This window comes from Bactrocera dorsalis, chromosome 2 (assembly GCF_023373825.1).
Source record: "Bactrocera dorsalis isolate Fly_Bdor chromosome 2, ASM2337382v1, whole genome shotgun sequence".
Lineage (NCBI taxonomy): Eukaryota > Metazoa > Arthropoda > Insecta > Diptera > Tephritidae > Bactrocera > Bactrocera dorsalis.
In genome coordinates this window covers 25,985,803-26,002,561 of record NC_064304.1, presented here as the reverse complement: position 1 = coordinate 26,002,561, position 16,759 = coordinate 25,985,803, and the positions used below count along the sequence as shown (strand labels likewise).

At 40.1% G+C, this 16,759-nt stretch overlaps 1 protein-coding gene across 1 annotated transcript; it reads left to right on the top strand.

Moving 5' to 3' along the window:
* The first annotated feature begins 15,806 nt into the window (after positions 1-15,806).
* LOC105231084 (titin) lies at positions 15,807-16,559 on the top strand. The gene is made up of 2 exons (XM_011212184.4): positions 15,807-15,899; positions 15,963-16,559. Exons 1-2 carry the CDS (start codon positions 15,888-15,890, stop codon positions 16,413-16,415), a joined length of 465 nt encoding a protein of 154 aa, XP_011210486.1. The 5' UTR covers positions 15,807-15,887; the 3' UTR covers positions 16,416-16,559.
* The last annotated feature ends 200 nt before the right edge of the window (positions 16,560-16,759 follow it).

The following is a 16,759-nucleotide window of genomic DNA, read 5'->3' as shown; positions in this document are numbered from 1 at the left end:
TTGGTGATATGTATGGCAGCTATATGCTGCAGTAGTCAGAGTTGAACAATTTTTACGGACATTGTATTGTTGCCTTGGAAAATGGTTAGATTAGGTTAAATGGCATGGGATCACATTTGGATTGTTATGTATAGTCCTGGCCAAACGAAAACAACTCCTGTACTTGCTTATCAGCTATCGACAAATTCAATCTTACTGCCTGAATCGCGATCGACCAATGCCGAGTCAGCACTCAAGCATTCAGCTGGCCCTTATTGGGAGCTAAAAATTCTCTAGATAGATATTTTACAATTTATCCTGAGCCAGAAAGACCTTGCTGATTTTATCTGAGGTCCTGCAGTGAGCCAGTTTAATCATGTAGTAACTAGTTCCTAAAGTTAAAGAGTCTACACATTTCTTTACTAGCCTTGAGCGCACAGTCAGCGAGCTTTAGTATAATATCGCTGCTCTACAGTCGGAGTGGATAGTAACCATTCTGAAGAAGGCTGCGCACCGGAGCGTAAATCTACTGCTACTGGTATGGCAGCCACCTCCAGTTGAAAGAAGTCAGGAAGTCTAATGATTTACATACATATACATAAATATTTATATAGTTTGGAAGATCTCCGAAGTTTTCTTTCGCATGTTCGAAACTTCGTGGCAAACTACTATACCCAGTATAGGGTGTAAATAAAGGGTGATCCATTTCGAAGTTTCCTACTTTTTGATGGGGAATACTTACTATCATTCGAAAGAACATTCTTTGGCTTTATTTTTTTAAAAATTAAGTCTTTCCAATGTTGGCCACGACTATATCTCAGATGATTCATCCGGTGAGTCCAGTTTTGGAAGATTCGTTCGAGCATTTCGACTGTTAACTGTCGCATGACTTGCGTGATATTTTGCTCCAAGTCCTAAATTTAAGCCGGGATTACACACCTTGGACTTTACATATTTCCATAGGAAAAAAACTAACGGTGTGGTATCCCACGATAACAGTCGCCATTGATGGTTACGTTCTCATTGGCATCATTTTTGAAGAAATATGGATTGATGAGTCCAAGGCCCACAAACCACATGAAACTGTTGTTTTTTAGAGATGAAATTGCAGCTCTTGAAGCTCTTTAGGTTGCTTTCGTACCAAATGTGGCAATTTTGCTCCTTTACATATCCACTGAGCCAGCAATCGCTGAACAAAATTTGACTCGAAAAGAACACAATTTTCCAGACAGCTTCTTCTAAGCTATAATATGTTTTGTGGCACAGAAGACTTTAAAAATAATAAAAAGGATAAATTGAAGAAAATAAATTTAAATTACGCCATCACTAATATTGTGCGGGAAAGAAAGAAACCCCAAATGAAAATATATACGAAATTGCATTGCACTTACTCATGACTTTTGTCTCAGTGAGGTGCCCCTTACTGAGGGACTTACGCAATTACAACAACAGCAGGCAGTGAAATGAAGCAAGACACGTTCGCTGAAGCAAGATGAGACACGACGACGAGAGGAGCCGCAAAGCATTTAAGCCGAATCAGACGCAAATGAAAGAACATTGCAAGCAATTAAGCCGATGTAATAAATTAATCACAATGGCCACTCAGACGATTAGGCCAGAATGTGCCGCCGCCAGCTAGTGAACACGATCGAAGCGGCAATGATATTAGTCAACGTTAAAGGGACAAGCTTACGTCTGCGCTTGCGCATGCTCACTGCCGACCTACGGACGGTGAATATGCGGCTATGGCAATGGCAATGAGGAAGGGCGGCCAAGCTCATGAACTGGACTGTGCGGTTGCAATTGAAGCGCGGTATTAGTAATAAAAAACGTGCTTTTAATGTACAGATATGCGTCTAACGTAGGAATGCCTGTGCCACATAGATGCCAACTAAGTATTAGTTTCATTGCTATGCATCAAATGGTGTAGTGGCGGCAGCTGATGTGTATGATGACGATCACGGTGATGATGGCGTGATAGTGTGTGTCTGCGTATGTAATTGCTTGCGGTCACAGTTGGTCGCGGAAGGTTGTTGATGACAATGTGTGAGCAGTAAACGGCGGGTTGCGCGTGCGTCGCGCGGTAATGGCCGCTGTTGGCAGCTCGAAGTGATGACAACACACAGACATAATTGTAAAACTGCAAGCAACTGGAAGCTGCGGCTCTTACAATCCAATAAATTTCTTTTATGCAAACGTATTCGTAATACCAGCGGCAAGTAAATGTTTTTTGGTTGCAAGTAGCGTGTTATGTGCTTAGCATGCTTTCGAGTGTTTGCATGTGTGTGTGTATGTGGTGATAATTTATTTGGCTAATTTGTAGCAATCGACATGGAATCTTGTTTATTAAACGTTGTGCGCTTACAACATTGCAGAAATGTGCGTCAAATGCATTTGTTGTTGTTGTTTGTTGCAACCGAATTCGTAGTTTAAGCTCTCGAGTTTGTTACTTGTATCTTTTGCATAAAAGTCGGTACTATAGAGTTCGTTTTCACCCTCGGCGCTGTCTTTCTTCCTTTCAATACCAATTCTTATGCGCATCACAAGTACTGTACTGCAACAACAATAAAAGACAACAACATTATCACCACGTTGTCGTTGCAACATTCGCTTTCGCCTGCAGTTCATTAAAGGAATACTGATATGCGCACAACACTTTTAGTGATTTAAATTTCTTTCCTTTTGTCCTCTACCGATCTTCGCCTGTCTGTCTGTGTCGATTCAATATTCGTGGTCTCGAGTGTTATATGGCTATATCGACACATACACAGCCGCACTTTTCTGTATGTAGATTGCAAATGAGGCGGATCGGTGGACTAAGATTTATGACCCTGTTTGATGTGTGACGACCGTCCGAACGGTAATGGGAATGCGTTAATACGATATTGGCTATGGGAAGACGTCTGCCTGTGATTGTTGTTGTCTCCTGCCTTAATTTGCTTTCGTTATCTTCGGTTTTATGCAGCAAGTTGTTGTAAATATGCTAAATGTTATTGTTATTCCTGTATGCATGTCGCATTACACCTGTCTGTCCAGCGCGTCGTGAGGTGAGCTGTTTCAAACGTGCTGACAAGCGCACAAATTTAAGCGTTTTTAATTACCGAAGCTTTAATGATTACACGCTGAAATCAATGCTGAGAAGTGCTTCAAGTTTCGTTGGTTGTTACGGTGTGTTAATTGTTTTGTAATTGACAGTTTCTAGTGCAGTGATTTGCTAGTGTCACACTTGACAGTACAACAAGACCTGTAATATATGAGTTCTGCTAATTGTTTATTTAATTAAGAAGTTACAAATCTTTTTAACAAATTTTTTGTTGTAAAAAGTAGATGTGAGTAGAGTTCCAATTATCTGTGTTTTAAACATTTAGAGTGTCTTTTGAAACTGAAATCATTCTCCTTAACCAAGTCGCTGTGGTTTATATTTTCTTCTTTACTAGCGAAGGCACCGCTTACGTTGGAGTGGAGGTCTTCCTCATCCTCTGCCTCCACCGGTGAGTACGGAATCGAAAACCTTCAAACCTGGAGTATTCTTTTCCTTCCGGGCTACATGACCTAGCCAGCGCAGCCGCTGTCTCCTGATTCGGTGAACTATGTCAATGCCATCGTATATCTCGTACCGTTCATCATTCTATCGAGTGCGGTATTCGCTGTTCTCAATGAAAAAAGGACCATAAATCTTCCGCAATACTTTTCTCTCGAACACTCCTAAGGCCGACTCATCATTGTCAACGCCACCCAACCATATAGCAGGACGGGAGTAATGAGCGACTTGTAAAGACTGGTCTTCAAAGTTATGACAGTCAACAGTGACGTGCGATCCAAGTCGCGAATGTTATGACTGTGTATTTGATGACAGTTGATATTTCGTCTTGTCATCGTTCACAATCAGATCCATACGCTTCGCTTATCCAGTCTGGGTAAAGCAGAACTATCGGCGCGGTTGTTGAGGCCAATGAAATCGTCGTATGCCAGAGCTGTCTATGAGTCTAAACTATTGTGGTTTGGAGAAATACTAACGGAGCGGTTTGATAGTGCTTGTGGTGGTAATATTCGGATGCGTTCCGGTTATCGAGATCCGATTGTAGTGGGAAGTTTGGCGTTCTTCTTTGTCACGCACGTTTGAGCTAAAGTGTTATGAATGTTACTGATGTCACTTAGGAACATATGTATGTCGGATTTTAAAATGTTTATGTTAATTAATAAATATGAAGAACTAATTTGATTATTATCCAACGTAATTAGCAATCGACTCTAACGTGTCCATTTAGACAGGGACAGATGGTGATTAGCTTGGTTCCCCGAAAATCGAATCTAGTATCCTGTCCTAATACTTTAAGAAGCCCAACCTTATAACTGTCCTATCAATCATTAGTGTATGTTGATTGCCATTTTACTTCTAATAATTTCTTTAGTCATGCGAATCAGAACTGATGATGAAAGTTCGATTAGTCTGCTTTACAATATATCTTTTTTGACTGACTTAATGCTGCGACGATGATTTTTAGAAGTTAACTTATAGTTCTCGTGTGGATATTGAAGCAGGATGAAGGTTGATAGAAGAGGCTGGTTAGACTGGAGTCACACTTCTTGGTTGGGCTCTTGAGAGTGTATCTTAGGGTTCACTTACGAACTATCTTAGGACCTGGGTAGGTCTAACTTGCAGCTGATTGAGAGGGAGCTAGGAGAGAAATATTCCTCCAGGTCCGGTTTGGATTCAATGCCAGCATGGATAAGGAGAATATAGAGCAGTCATGCTGCTAGGTGTAGTTCTGATGATGACAACACTAATTTATTGGTGATCCAAACAGGGTTAAGTTTCCGGGCGGATAAATTTCGCGTCAGTTCCCTTACCAGATATTTGGTTGTTGTGGAAACTATGTGCATATTGTTTTCTTTCATACAATGTGCTCTATTAAGGGTTTCAGGAAATCTAGTATAATGAGGCTGGTGCAGAATATGGGTTCAGAAGACACGATTAGGAATCAATTATCGAAGCTTTAAAACAAAGAATTATTCATTTGTTGACTAAAAACAAACTCTTGGTATCATCTCCAGCTCTGTGATCATTTTTGATCTGATATTAGATCTAATGAAAATCATACCTTTTAATGCAAGAATCAGGTGCTGTGAGGTGTAATATTTCGGAACTCTGGGATGCTGATAACTTGGTAAGTTATATACTCTTGTAACATGGTACTACGGGGTATAATAGTTTTCTTCATCTAACGGTTGTTAAAAACGATCGATTTAGATATAGGGTTATTTATATATAAATGATCAGGATGACGAGACGAATCGGCTTCGACTTCGGAAAGATAAGCAAAACTGACACATTTGGGACGAAGAGCAACCTGAACTAGAATTTTTCTTGTGGGGATATGCAAAGTCTAAAGTGTATGCGAACAATTCCGCTTTGATTCAGGCCTTGGAACAAACCATCGCGCGAGTATTCGCCAGTCACCAGTCGAAATGCTCGAACGAGTCATCGAAAAATGCACTCAATTGATGAACCATCTGCTACCTCGGCCAACATTTGAAAGAGATAATCTTCAAAAAATATAAGAATGTTCTTTTGAATTATAATAAACATGCCTAATTAAAATTTAAGTTTCTGTGTTTTTTCATAAAAAAGTAGGTATGCTCGAAAAGGATCACCCTTTATACTTGGTTTTCTCTAACAAAGCACAACTTTGGTTGTGACGTCTTTCTTTTCCTTCGCCGGTATTATAAATAATATTCATTCTGTGTGAATGGGTTCTAGGAAATTCCAACAAATTATTCATTATTTTGTCTTCAAAGCAATACTACTGAACTGCATTTCAGAATATAGTAGGTATCTAAATCAGAAACGAATAATTTATACTATATCCATATTAACTGTCACTAGGGCTCCAAAATATCATGCAAGCCTAAGTGATTACGTCAGCTTTCCTTAGAAATTCAATAAATAATGAACGTTTTAGAAAACCAAAAACAAGAACGTCGCAAGAAAGAAAAAAACGGTTGATAAAAAGTGTCGTGTTGTGGACTGTCAATCCAAATGCTTATCTTAATACAACCAAGCATATTTGATTAGCCAATGCAAAAGGCAGCGGGTCGAAATCAATTTGTGAAAATGCCAAAATGAAAGGATAAATCGTAAATTGCGTGATTTCAACGCGAATCTCAAAATGTCAATTTAAAATGAAAGGCAACACCTCAAACGCCTCAAGCGACGCTGGATAATGTCGTGGACACTCAATTAAGTCATTGGCAGTTGAGGGACAGTCACAGCGAAATGGGTGTCACGTCACTCACTAAAGTATACCCACACACGCGCACACGCACACCTGAGAGCGGCAAAAGGCACATAAGCAGGTACAGGTGAGCACAAAGGATGCGGCAAAAAGGAGAAGAGTGGAGCATAAGCATACTAACTATTTGTTGTTGGACGGGCAAAAACAACTACAAAAGTGTGCATTAAAGAAGAACAAGAATATAACATGACAAGGGCCAAATGTAATGAATCTGTAGCGGCGCAGCTTAGAACGGTGCGGCGTGGTGTGCCAAACCACTACTTCATAAGTAAAATGTCCAACTGGCACAAACGGCACAACCTGGCTGGGGCAGAGGTAGAGGCAGTCAACCGTTGCTCATGATGGTGATGGGGATGGTGATGGCAACGAATTTAACTGACAAATAAGACAAAATGACACAAGTCAATCAAAGCATCACTTCAACTTCGGGTCCAAGACATGCCAATGCCATTGCGTACGCATACTCACAACGCTGGTGGCACTTACCAATGCTCACCAGCGGCACAGGACAGTGGTTGTTGTTGTTGCGTTCAGTGTGTAAGTACATAAGTAACGGCGGCGCTAAGCTTGCAAACGGAGTAAAGAAGCCATTCACCGGCTGAGTTGGGGGGCAAGTGTGCCCGCCCAGCGGCTGGCGGTGGCTGGTGAAACCGAGCCGGTTGCAGTGGCATTGATGGCCTGTGGCGAAGGAAATGTATTTAAATGAATTCCAAGCGCCAAAAGTGATGGACGCATTTAAAATGTCAATTCGCATTGACATCAGGACGATGATGCCATGCACACCTCGGGCGGGTAGCGCACATCTTTCACATACTTTACATACATACAAGTATATACATACAATATAGAATGGAGTGAGGTAATCCAAATCAAAATCGAAGTCCAAGTCAAAAACGCAATCGAACGCAAACTTTCAAAAGCGCTCATGTTGAAAATTTCAAAATTCAACAGCGTGCGTTGGTGTGTGCGTGTGTGTGTGTGCTTGTGAGCGACGCTGGGACTTGTGGCGCAAAATTGATTTGACTTGTAGCGAAATTATCAAAGGAGGCAAGGTAAGTTAAACAACAACAACAACAGATGCATAATGCAAATACATTTAGTCAGCAACAACAACCACAAGATAACTAAAGTGGACCAGAAGTACACTCTGTGTGAGCGCATATTAAGACGCCAAACAGGGTTTTGTCGCGCCGTTCGATTGCGTTGACGCTCCCGAAGACGCTTCACATGTTTGTGTTGGCTATGCCTGCGAACGCGCTGGTTGATGGCGGTAAATAAATCGCCCGAGCGAACCAGAGTGAATGTCAGCGCTCATAATGTCAGCATAAAGGCAAAAGCAAAAACAAACGCAACAACAACAATATGCGTGGCGACTTCGTAGTAAAGTAAAAAGCCAATTGGCATACAAAAATGCGAGTGCGCGTCTTTTGTGATTGCCGTGGCTGCTGTCGCTTCGTCTTTATGCCAAAATGCCACCGCGAAATGCGAGGAATTTAAATTCAATAAAGTCACCGCCTAAGCCGATGACATAAATTGTCGATGACAAGCGAACCGCGGCGGATCGTGTACTGCAGACTGCGGACCGCGCACCGCGGACTGTGTGTTAGCCCTGAATAGCGTACTCCCATACTGCCTACATATGAACGTAAAGATGTGTGTTTGTGTTCCCCGCTTCTTACCGCTTATTTATGTATGTAAGTAGGTGATTGCGTACGGCAGCAGCTTTCCGCTGTCCTTCGCGCAGGTGGTTGCTCGTAATTTTCGGATAACACACTTCAATAGTTTCACTCTTTAATCGTTCTAAAATGGTGCGCCGAATGGTGGTGAGACTGCAGAAGCGTTGGCCAACGACTGCAGTGGCGTGTTAATGTCAATCAGCACAATTTGAATGAACCGAAAATTCAAATGACGGATTAATGTGATTTTTATAGAAGAATGCGCTTCATATTCGTAGCTTATGGATTGTGCACGTTAAATAAATTGATTTGAATGACATAAAAAGGTCGCGATTGAATATTTGAAATCATAATTTTTAGGTTATCTAGATAACAGGAGCCTGTTCAAGGTATAAAGAAAAATTATGAACTAAAGTATGTGAGCTTATGATACTATTATCCGAGATATATTGAGATATAACTAATCTTAAATATCTTTTTATTATCGGCTATAACCGAACAGTTTATACTCTTGCAACTTGCAGCGATATGTCATTTTACAAAAATGTGGGCGGTGCCACGCCCTTTGTCACAGGCTCGTGTTTAAATTTAATGCCTCTGACGTAGTTAGTTACTAATTTATTGCATTTGTAGTAATTTTAACATTACCGTAATATAGGGAGTGGGCGGTATTATGATCCGATTTCATCTATTTTCACACTGTCAATAGGAGTGCTCATTAGAGGTCCGTAGGTCCAGCGCTAGAATGCAAGAGGACATCGGAAAATCGGTGTCTAGCAAGCTGATCTGCTTCGCTGTTCCCATGTTCCATATTACATCTAATATGTACGAAGCTTAATACTATTACTAACAAGCTCATACTATTTTTGAATATTTTTGAGCGTACAGTCAGCAAGCTTTCACACTTCCAGGAAGAAAGTTGCACTTTGGTACAAAAACTGCTACTTTGCTGGCAACTACCTCCGCTTGAAAGACGATATATTGATCGGGTAGCTTGGAGTGGATGGTGAGCTCCGAATAAAATAAACCGCTTCTTACCATCCCTGTTAGCACCGATATATACGTGAAAAATCCTACTACACGTTTTCCAACGGCTTCTCCTCGCCCACAAGTTCTTCGCAGTTGTGGGAGCAGAGAAAGAACCGCAAGGAGAACCACCGCAGTGATCTAGAATGTAGTTGAAGCAGTGTATTCCTGCCCAGGACCTCTCATATATTACGAGGTGTGTTCAAAAAGTATCGCGAATCGTAACTGACACTTTTCTTCGATTGCAGAGGCGTGGTGCATCATGAGTTCTTGCCACAGGGAAGAACGGTCAATAAGGAATATTACCTGCAAGTTATGCGCAATTTGCGCAAAGCAATCCGCCAGAAATGCCCGGATATGTGGAAGAACAGAAGTTAGCTTTTGCACCACGATAACGCCCCTGCTCACACACATCGTGGCTTGTGCGCGACTTTTTGGCCAAAAACAACACACTTATGATGCCACAGCAAATGTATTTCCCACATCTGGCCCCTGTGACTTTTTCTTGTTCCCTAAACTGAAGAGGCCCATGAAAGGGCGACGTTACGCTTCTCTTGACGAGATAAAGACGGCATCGAAGGAGGAGCTGAAGAATTCAAAAAAAAGTGATTTTTTGAAGTGCTTCGAAGATTGGAAAAACCCTTGGCACAAGATTACTTTGAAGGGAACAAAATAGATATTCAGGAATAAATAAATAATTTTTGAAAAAACAAAAAATCGCGACACTTTTTGTACACACCTCGTACCTAGCTACTCTAAGACTAATCTCCGCAAAATACCAAATCGTAGAATGGTATTGTACGGACCCATAAAACATGATTATCGTTTAGATCGCTTTCTTTTAATATATTTTATTTAGCTGTTGATATTTGTTAAGAGCACAGTGTCAATACAGCACTTAATGTCATAAAGGCATTTTATACGTACGACTAACTTAAAACAAATTCTATGAGAGAACAATACTGCCTACTTATAGATATAGAACGACCTTAACTCTGTCGATCTGTATCAAGATGCTAGTAACGAAGCCATAAATAAATAACCCAAAGAGTAAGTAAACTAGGTCTCCTGCTGTGGATGACATTATGGATGCTACCAGACGAAGAGGTCTATTTGCCCGTGATATTCGAATTTTCGGTGCTCATTTGCTTTCTGCAGGATGTTAACCTTAATGTTATCTACGTAGATTTGTCATCGACGGTCCTACGGTTCATTCCCTAGCAAATTTCCACTATCTTAATTTTCGGACCTAGGCAATGACGTCTACTTTTTCGGTATCTGAGGGCTTGAAAATTTATGGTCCGATGCTAAACATTTTTGAATATTTGGGACCCTGAAAAACTATTTGAGCATAGTCTCGTTTTCGATGGTAGTTGATTGTGTTATATTGAATTTTATCTTAAAAGCAAGTGGTGCTAGGCCAAAATCTATCATAAATAAAATCGAAAAAATCGAAAAGGAAGGTTTAAGTGCATTTTGATAAGAAATTTTTCCCCTCTTGCCAAACCAACAACATACAACTGTATATGATCTTAGTATTTTCTTATTTACCCAATTTAATAGATGATGTCTTCACAAGTAATCACTTAAAATTATCACATCATTTGTTCGTAATATCTCAATCAAACCATAGAGTATGACATGTGCCACAATATGCCGTTAGATACTTATTAATGTCCTCATATTTATTAATGTTATTCATGTCTTCTCGCTTTGTCCTGAAAATCTTGATTTCGGAAATGTTCGTAGCAAATGGAAAAACAAATCAGTGTACTTTCAATCTTCTCAAGCCTTTGATGTCCAAGTAAAGCCATGAGTAATCGGCAAAAAATGCACATTTCATCGGCCACACAACTTCAGCAAAGTGTTCATATGGGCTGCTAGATACTAGTACACACACACACATCTCCACAAAAGGGCTGCGCGTAAGCACGGTTAAATGTATGTGACCGGATATGGAACGTATCTCCGGTTAGCAGGCGGACATTTCCGACAGCATAACTCGCCACAACCAGAGTTGCCAACACTGACATATCCGTAATAATTTTCTGCATCGCTGATAGATTTGAATACATCAGCTGACGTGCCAACACAAAACATTTGAGTTCGCATGTGTGTGAGTGTGTGTGTGGCGGCGTTAGCTTCCCTTGGATGAATATGGCAAGTGAATGAGTTGGGCTTAAACGGATGTTATCAGGATAAACCATTCATGTTCGCTTCCACACATATATCTGTGTGTGTTGTATGTGCGTATGTGTGTAAGCGATATGCTGTCGCTGGGCTATCCTTATATCCGCGTAAATCCATTGGAGGATTGCAACTGTCATTCAGTTGATGTGGCTATTTTGTAGTTCATTTGTTTGTTATAAAAGGCATATGCAATGAAAAACGGCACTTGGCGTATTTATATGTGGATATGTGTATACACACACACACGGGTATAGTATTATGAAAGAAGGGGATATAGCTAAAATGCTTATGTTATGTGATATTTTATTTTAGATACAGAAGATATGGTTGAATTTTGTTTGAATAGAAGATTGCATGTCGGACGCAGTTATATCTTGCAAAATCTTGTGGCCTTAGACCCCTGGCTAGGCAACAAACATCCGTTTGGAGACGACATAAAGTGAGCAAGCGAATTTTCTTGCGGTTGTGCGTAGGATTCGGGACCCAGTCATATTAAAAAAAAAAACGGCATCAACGAAAAATCAACCAAAGCTTCGGTTGAGAATTGTTTTCTTATGCCGAAAATGATAGGTTAGATTAGATTAACCTGGTAGGCTAATAAGTTAGTAGACTGTTTGGTCCTTTGCGATACCAAATGGAGATCAGTTGCTGAGTCCAAGAGGAGTAGTTATCGTTTAGCATACCTGCGCTTTACGTGTATTTTAACGACCCCACTATCATACCTCCTAAGTGTATTCTTGCCAATGCGGTACAATTTCATAAGAGATGATCCATTGTTTCTCTGGTGCCCTGCTCTAGACATTTCTTACAGTCTTCTCGATCTGTCAGCCCCATCTTGCGGGGTGCGTCGCCACCAGACAGTGACCAGTTAATATTAACATCATATTCCTACAGTCTCTTCTATCGAGTGCCAATAGGAACTTTGTATACTTCCATCATTGATATAGTTCATGGAATGAAAAGACAGTGCCTATAGTAGCTAAGTCATGTCGTTCGATTGGACGAAAGCACTACATCGTTGAAGGTGTTCGATGCAGTACAAACCTATCGGAAGCAGAGCAAGAGAAGACTTTCACTGCGTTACAAAGATCAGATGGAGAGCGATGTGGTTTCGCTTGATTTTTCTAGCTGGCGCCAAACTGCAAGAGGAAGAAACGAATGGCGCACTTTTATATCCCATTACAGGTCGATTTCGACAAATGAGCAGCTTCTAAGACATGAAATGGCTTGCGCGAAATTTCGATATCTTAAAAACGGAGAAATAGTTCGTTTTAAAACAAAAATATGGACATGGCTTGTTGGACTATTAGCACTTAGAATTGGTTTTTGATGTAATATAAATTTAAACACCGCTAAAATTTGAGTTTCCGTGGGGGAGACATGAGTTGGGATTAGCGAATTAAATTTCCACACTTCGGCTTTTGATGCTTCGTCCTAATAAAAAAAGTCTCACGTAATTAAAGCCAACCTAATTAAGAGAAAAAATGGGCTAACATCTTTCGAGGTAAACGATGTGTAAGATATTCTTTCCTGAAATATAAAATTCTGACAGAAGTATGACACTACCGCTTATGTGATTATTTGCCGGTTCTTTTGGTTTGGTACTAAATAAGGCGTAATTTTGTAAAAAAAGTGCGTCTGCATCTTTATGTGTTGCTTTTGGATCTGTGTTAAAATATCGGATGAGGTTATATAATTTTTATCTATTAAGCCACTAAAGCAATAATATGCTTTTTACGACATAGTGAATGTCTACCGCATTCCTCTTTACTTCCACGTTTTCCCGAGAGAATGTAATTAGCAATGGGAAATCATGCGAACTTATTTATATTTCTTCGCAAGAAAGTGTTGTAGTCATAGATGTTGCAGCACTCAGCAATCGCCCATTTACCTCTTTTCAAAAACCCGCTCGCTTTCTTGCCTTTCCCCCACCAACTACTATCTAATGTTGTTACCTTATACTAAGGTGGTTAGCCCCAATGCCATGATCAACAGTCATCTCCACCAATGCCAACAACTACTATACCGCCGAGTATTAATCATAAAGAAAAAAGTGAAAGAGATAAAATTGGGAAAAAGGAAATATTTGCGCACGCTCCGTATCGCATTACCGATCTGCTGCTAACAACGCCGCGCTGCTACCGTGGCCGTTGTTAGCGGCACGTCACTTACAACAACTCTGTGGCGAATGTGCAAACTGCTTGTTGTTGCTGTTACGTTTTTTATCGTTTTATTGCCAAACAAAAAACAACAAACGTTTGTTGCACTCGCATTTTGTTAGCAATTTTCGTCAGTTTGGCTATTGAGTTGTCGGTAATGTTTGGCGTTCGACGCTGCTGTTGTTGCTGCTGCTGCTCCCTTTACATGTTGAAAGTATGTGAGTTGTAGTTGTTGTTGTTGGGTTGTTGCCGGTTGTGTATTTTATTGAAGTGGCTACTATCACTTTTCACCAAAGTCATTTGATATTCGCTTTTATGCGCGCCAGGTGGTGGCGTAGCCAAATAAGTGTGGCGTGTGTGCGTGGTGGCAGAGCGAGTAGCGAGTGGAGTTTATAGCCATGGATTATGACTCTAAGCTCTTTTGTTGCAAGTAATTCGGCGCTTAAGCGTTCGGTAAGAAAACAAGTGCACAACCTTAACCTAAAAGTGATGTATGTTTGCGCATTTTTCAGGAAAGTAGACCGGCAATTTATTTGGTTACGAGCGAATAGAGTTGCCAGATGAATTTTAAATGCATAGACTATCGTTTTCTGTAGGTCAATAATGAATAAATTTAACATGAATTAGCATACAATTTATTAGTGATACTTTTCTTGAAAATTTTAAAAATATTTTTCGAATAATGGAAATAGAACAGTAAAAGATTAGAAACGGGCTAGAACTCCACTGCCATTATTCGGTTTAAAAACTATACGGCAGAATCTAGATCGTGGTACAACCGGGCGCACAACGTTGCAAGTTCCTTCTAGTCCAGAAATTTTAAGGCCACCTAGCTGATTTAAGACAAATTCAAGCCATTTGGAAATTTGAGTGTTTTGTTCCATCGTATTTCGGTATCATAACAAATTACAACAAATCATCCCTGCCTGGAGTAACCTTCTAGGAGCATCAAGAGGTCAATTCTCAACTACGCCGACGAAAACAAACAATACGCTGACCAGACTTCGGACGCAACCAACTTCCGACACGCACTGACTGGCATTTACAGTGAAGCCATTAACACTTGCACCAATTCCCTCTCAGTGAATGACGTGCTTGGAGCTAAATCACCACCCATTGCAGACGAAGAGCTCGAGTTGCCGCAAGAAACGAGAGTGACCCTTGCACAATTCGTCCTAGATACTGGAGCAGGTTAAACTCCTACTTATCCAGAATAGACCCTGACATATCTAATACATGACTTTTTGCATGCCCTGAAAATCCTACTCATCTGACGTCCTTCTTCTTTTGGTCAGACCCCGCCGAAGCAGAACGTTGGATGACATCGACGACAACTTATCTAATCGTAATCCTTACCATCCTAACGGGGATTAGGTATCCGTTACAACAACAGTAGCAAAGCTAGGCGGAGGTAATCAGCCAATACTAGCGTAGAGCAAACTATCTCTTTGGCCTAGAATAGAATATGGAAGATTCCGCAATCATGGGAATTCTTACCGTACATTCTAACATGTAATATATCATGGTGTAAGGCTAAAAAAACCAGTCAGACACATATTGTTAATGTTCTATGGAGGAAGATGAGTTGGAAACATCCAGGCAATTTCCTTCTCGTAGGCAAGTTTCTGAAAGATTGAGGTCATATCTTCGGCTAATCAAGAAACATAACTCCAACATATTTTTGATCAGTTCAAAGTGCTTCGTGGATTCATGTATGTACTTATGATAAATTTTATAAGACTTCTAGATACCATAACGGACCGGCGTTATAAGCAGTCCAAGTGGGATCCCTTATAGAATCGATCTTTTAATCTAACCCTAACCTAACCTTCTTGTTAAATTTTATAAGACTTCTAGATACCATAACGGACCGGCGTTATAAGCAGTCCAAGTGGGATCCCTTATAGAATCGATCTTTTAACCTATCCCTAACCTAACCTTCTTGTTTTGTATTGTTCTTGTGCACCTGAACTTCCTCCATTTTCCTTTTATCTAATTTCCATATGTGAAGAAGAATAAATTGTTCCTCAGATTTGGCAACCCTATTAAGCTAGTTTCTTTACAATCACCGTGATTACAATAACTTTCGAACGACTTGCACTTGTTACGCGATCACTATTAAGTAATTTTTCATTTCCAGCATCTTTCTTTTCCGCAATTCGAATAGCACTGCTTACAAAGTGCTTATGCCGTTTGTGCAACACTTTTATTGTTGCACGAAAGCCCTCTTTCAGCCTGAAACCAAGAAACCAAACACGAGTACAAACATTTGAAAATTTCGTAATGCGATACGAACAAATCGACACTTGCACTTGCAACGCTCATTCATTCATTCAACAAAGTAACTTTTTGAAATTCAAGAGCAACACTGAGAGCCGAACTTTCATTCATTCGAACAATTAGCATTTTCTTTTTGAAAAGTTCAAAAATGAGTAATGACATGGTGTTAGATGAATGTATAAAAGCCTAGGCTATGAACACGACTTGCTACAGTATCGCAAGCAAAGTGCATTCAAGGTGACGCAGTTAGTTGTACGATAAGCTCAGTACGGTTTAAAGTTATGGAAAATATTGTGAGTAGTGTTGAAACTTCCAAAGGAGTTCATAAATGTAATTTTAAAAATTTTCCATTCTAGTTTTCGTTGTTCACCTTTTTGGTGGTGTGTACGAGTCTAGGTTATGCCTCACATCATGGCTTCGATGAAACATCGTATGGCGGTCATCATCCAATTGAAACTCATTCAGAGGTCTCTAAGCATGTACCGGTTAAAGTAATCGAGAAAGTGCCGCTCTCCATCCCGCATCCGGTGCCTGTAAAGGTGCCCAATCTTATACGCATAGAAATACCCGAACCATATGCAGTGCATGTGCCGGTGGAACAGGAAATTCAAGTGCCCACATATAATATTGTGCCCGAGATTACCGAAAAACGTATACCCTATACTGTTGAGAAACCATATCCGGTAGAAGTGGAGCGTCCATATCCTGTAGAAGTGGTGAAACAGATCAAAATTCCTGTTCCAAAACCATACCCCGTGCCAGTAACTATTTACAAACATGTTGTACAGAAGGATCATGGTTGGGATTAATCTAATATAATAGATGATCTAACATAATAGAAGACTGTGGGTGCCTATGGAGAAAAATCTGTAGATATCTCAATGCTATTATATATGTATTTATATTCAAGTATTTTATGCAATAAAAGTGGAAGATGGATTAATTTGTATACTTTGTATATTATAAAACTCGTAAGTATTTTTATTTTTGTTTTAGAACTTGAACAATATTGCTCCAGTTACCAATGAAAACCAAAGAACGTTTGAGTAGTTCATCTCACTTGAAGAACATATAGGACACGAAAGGCTTATTAAAGAATGCAGATCGGATGATCACATTAGATGATAAGCCTTTAGAACTTGAAGGTTATCAT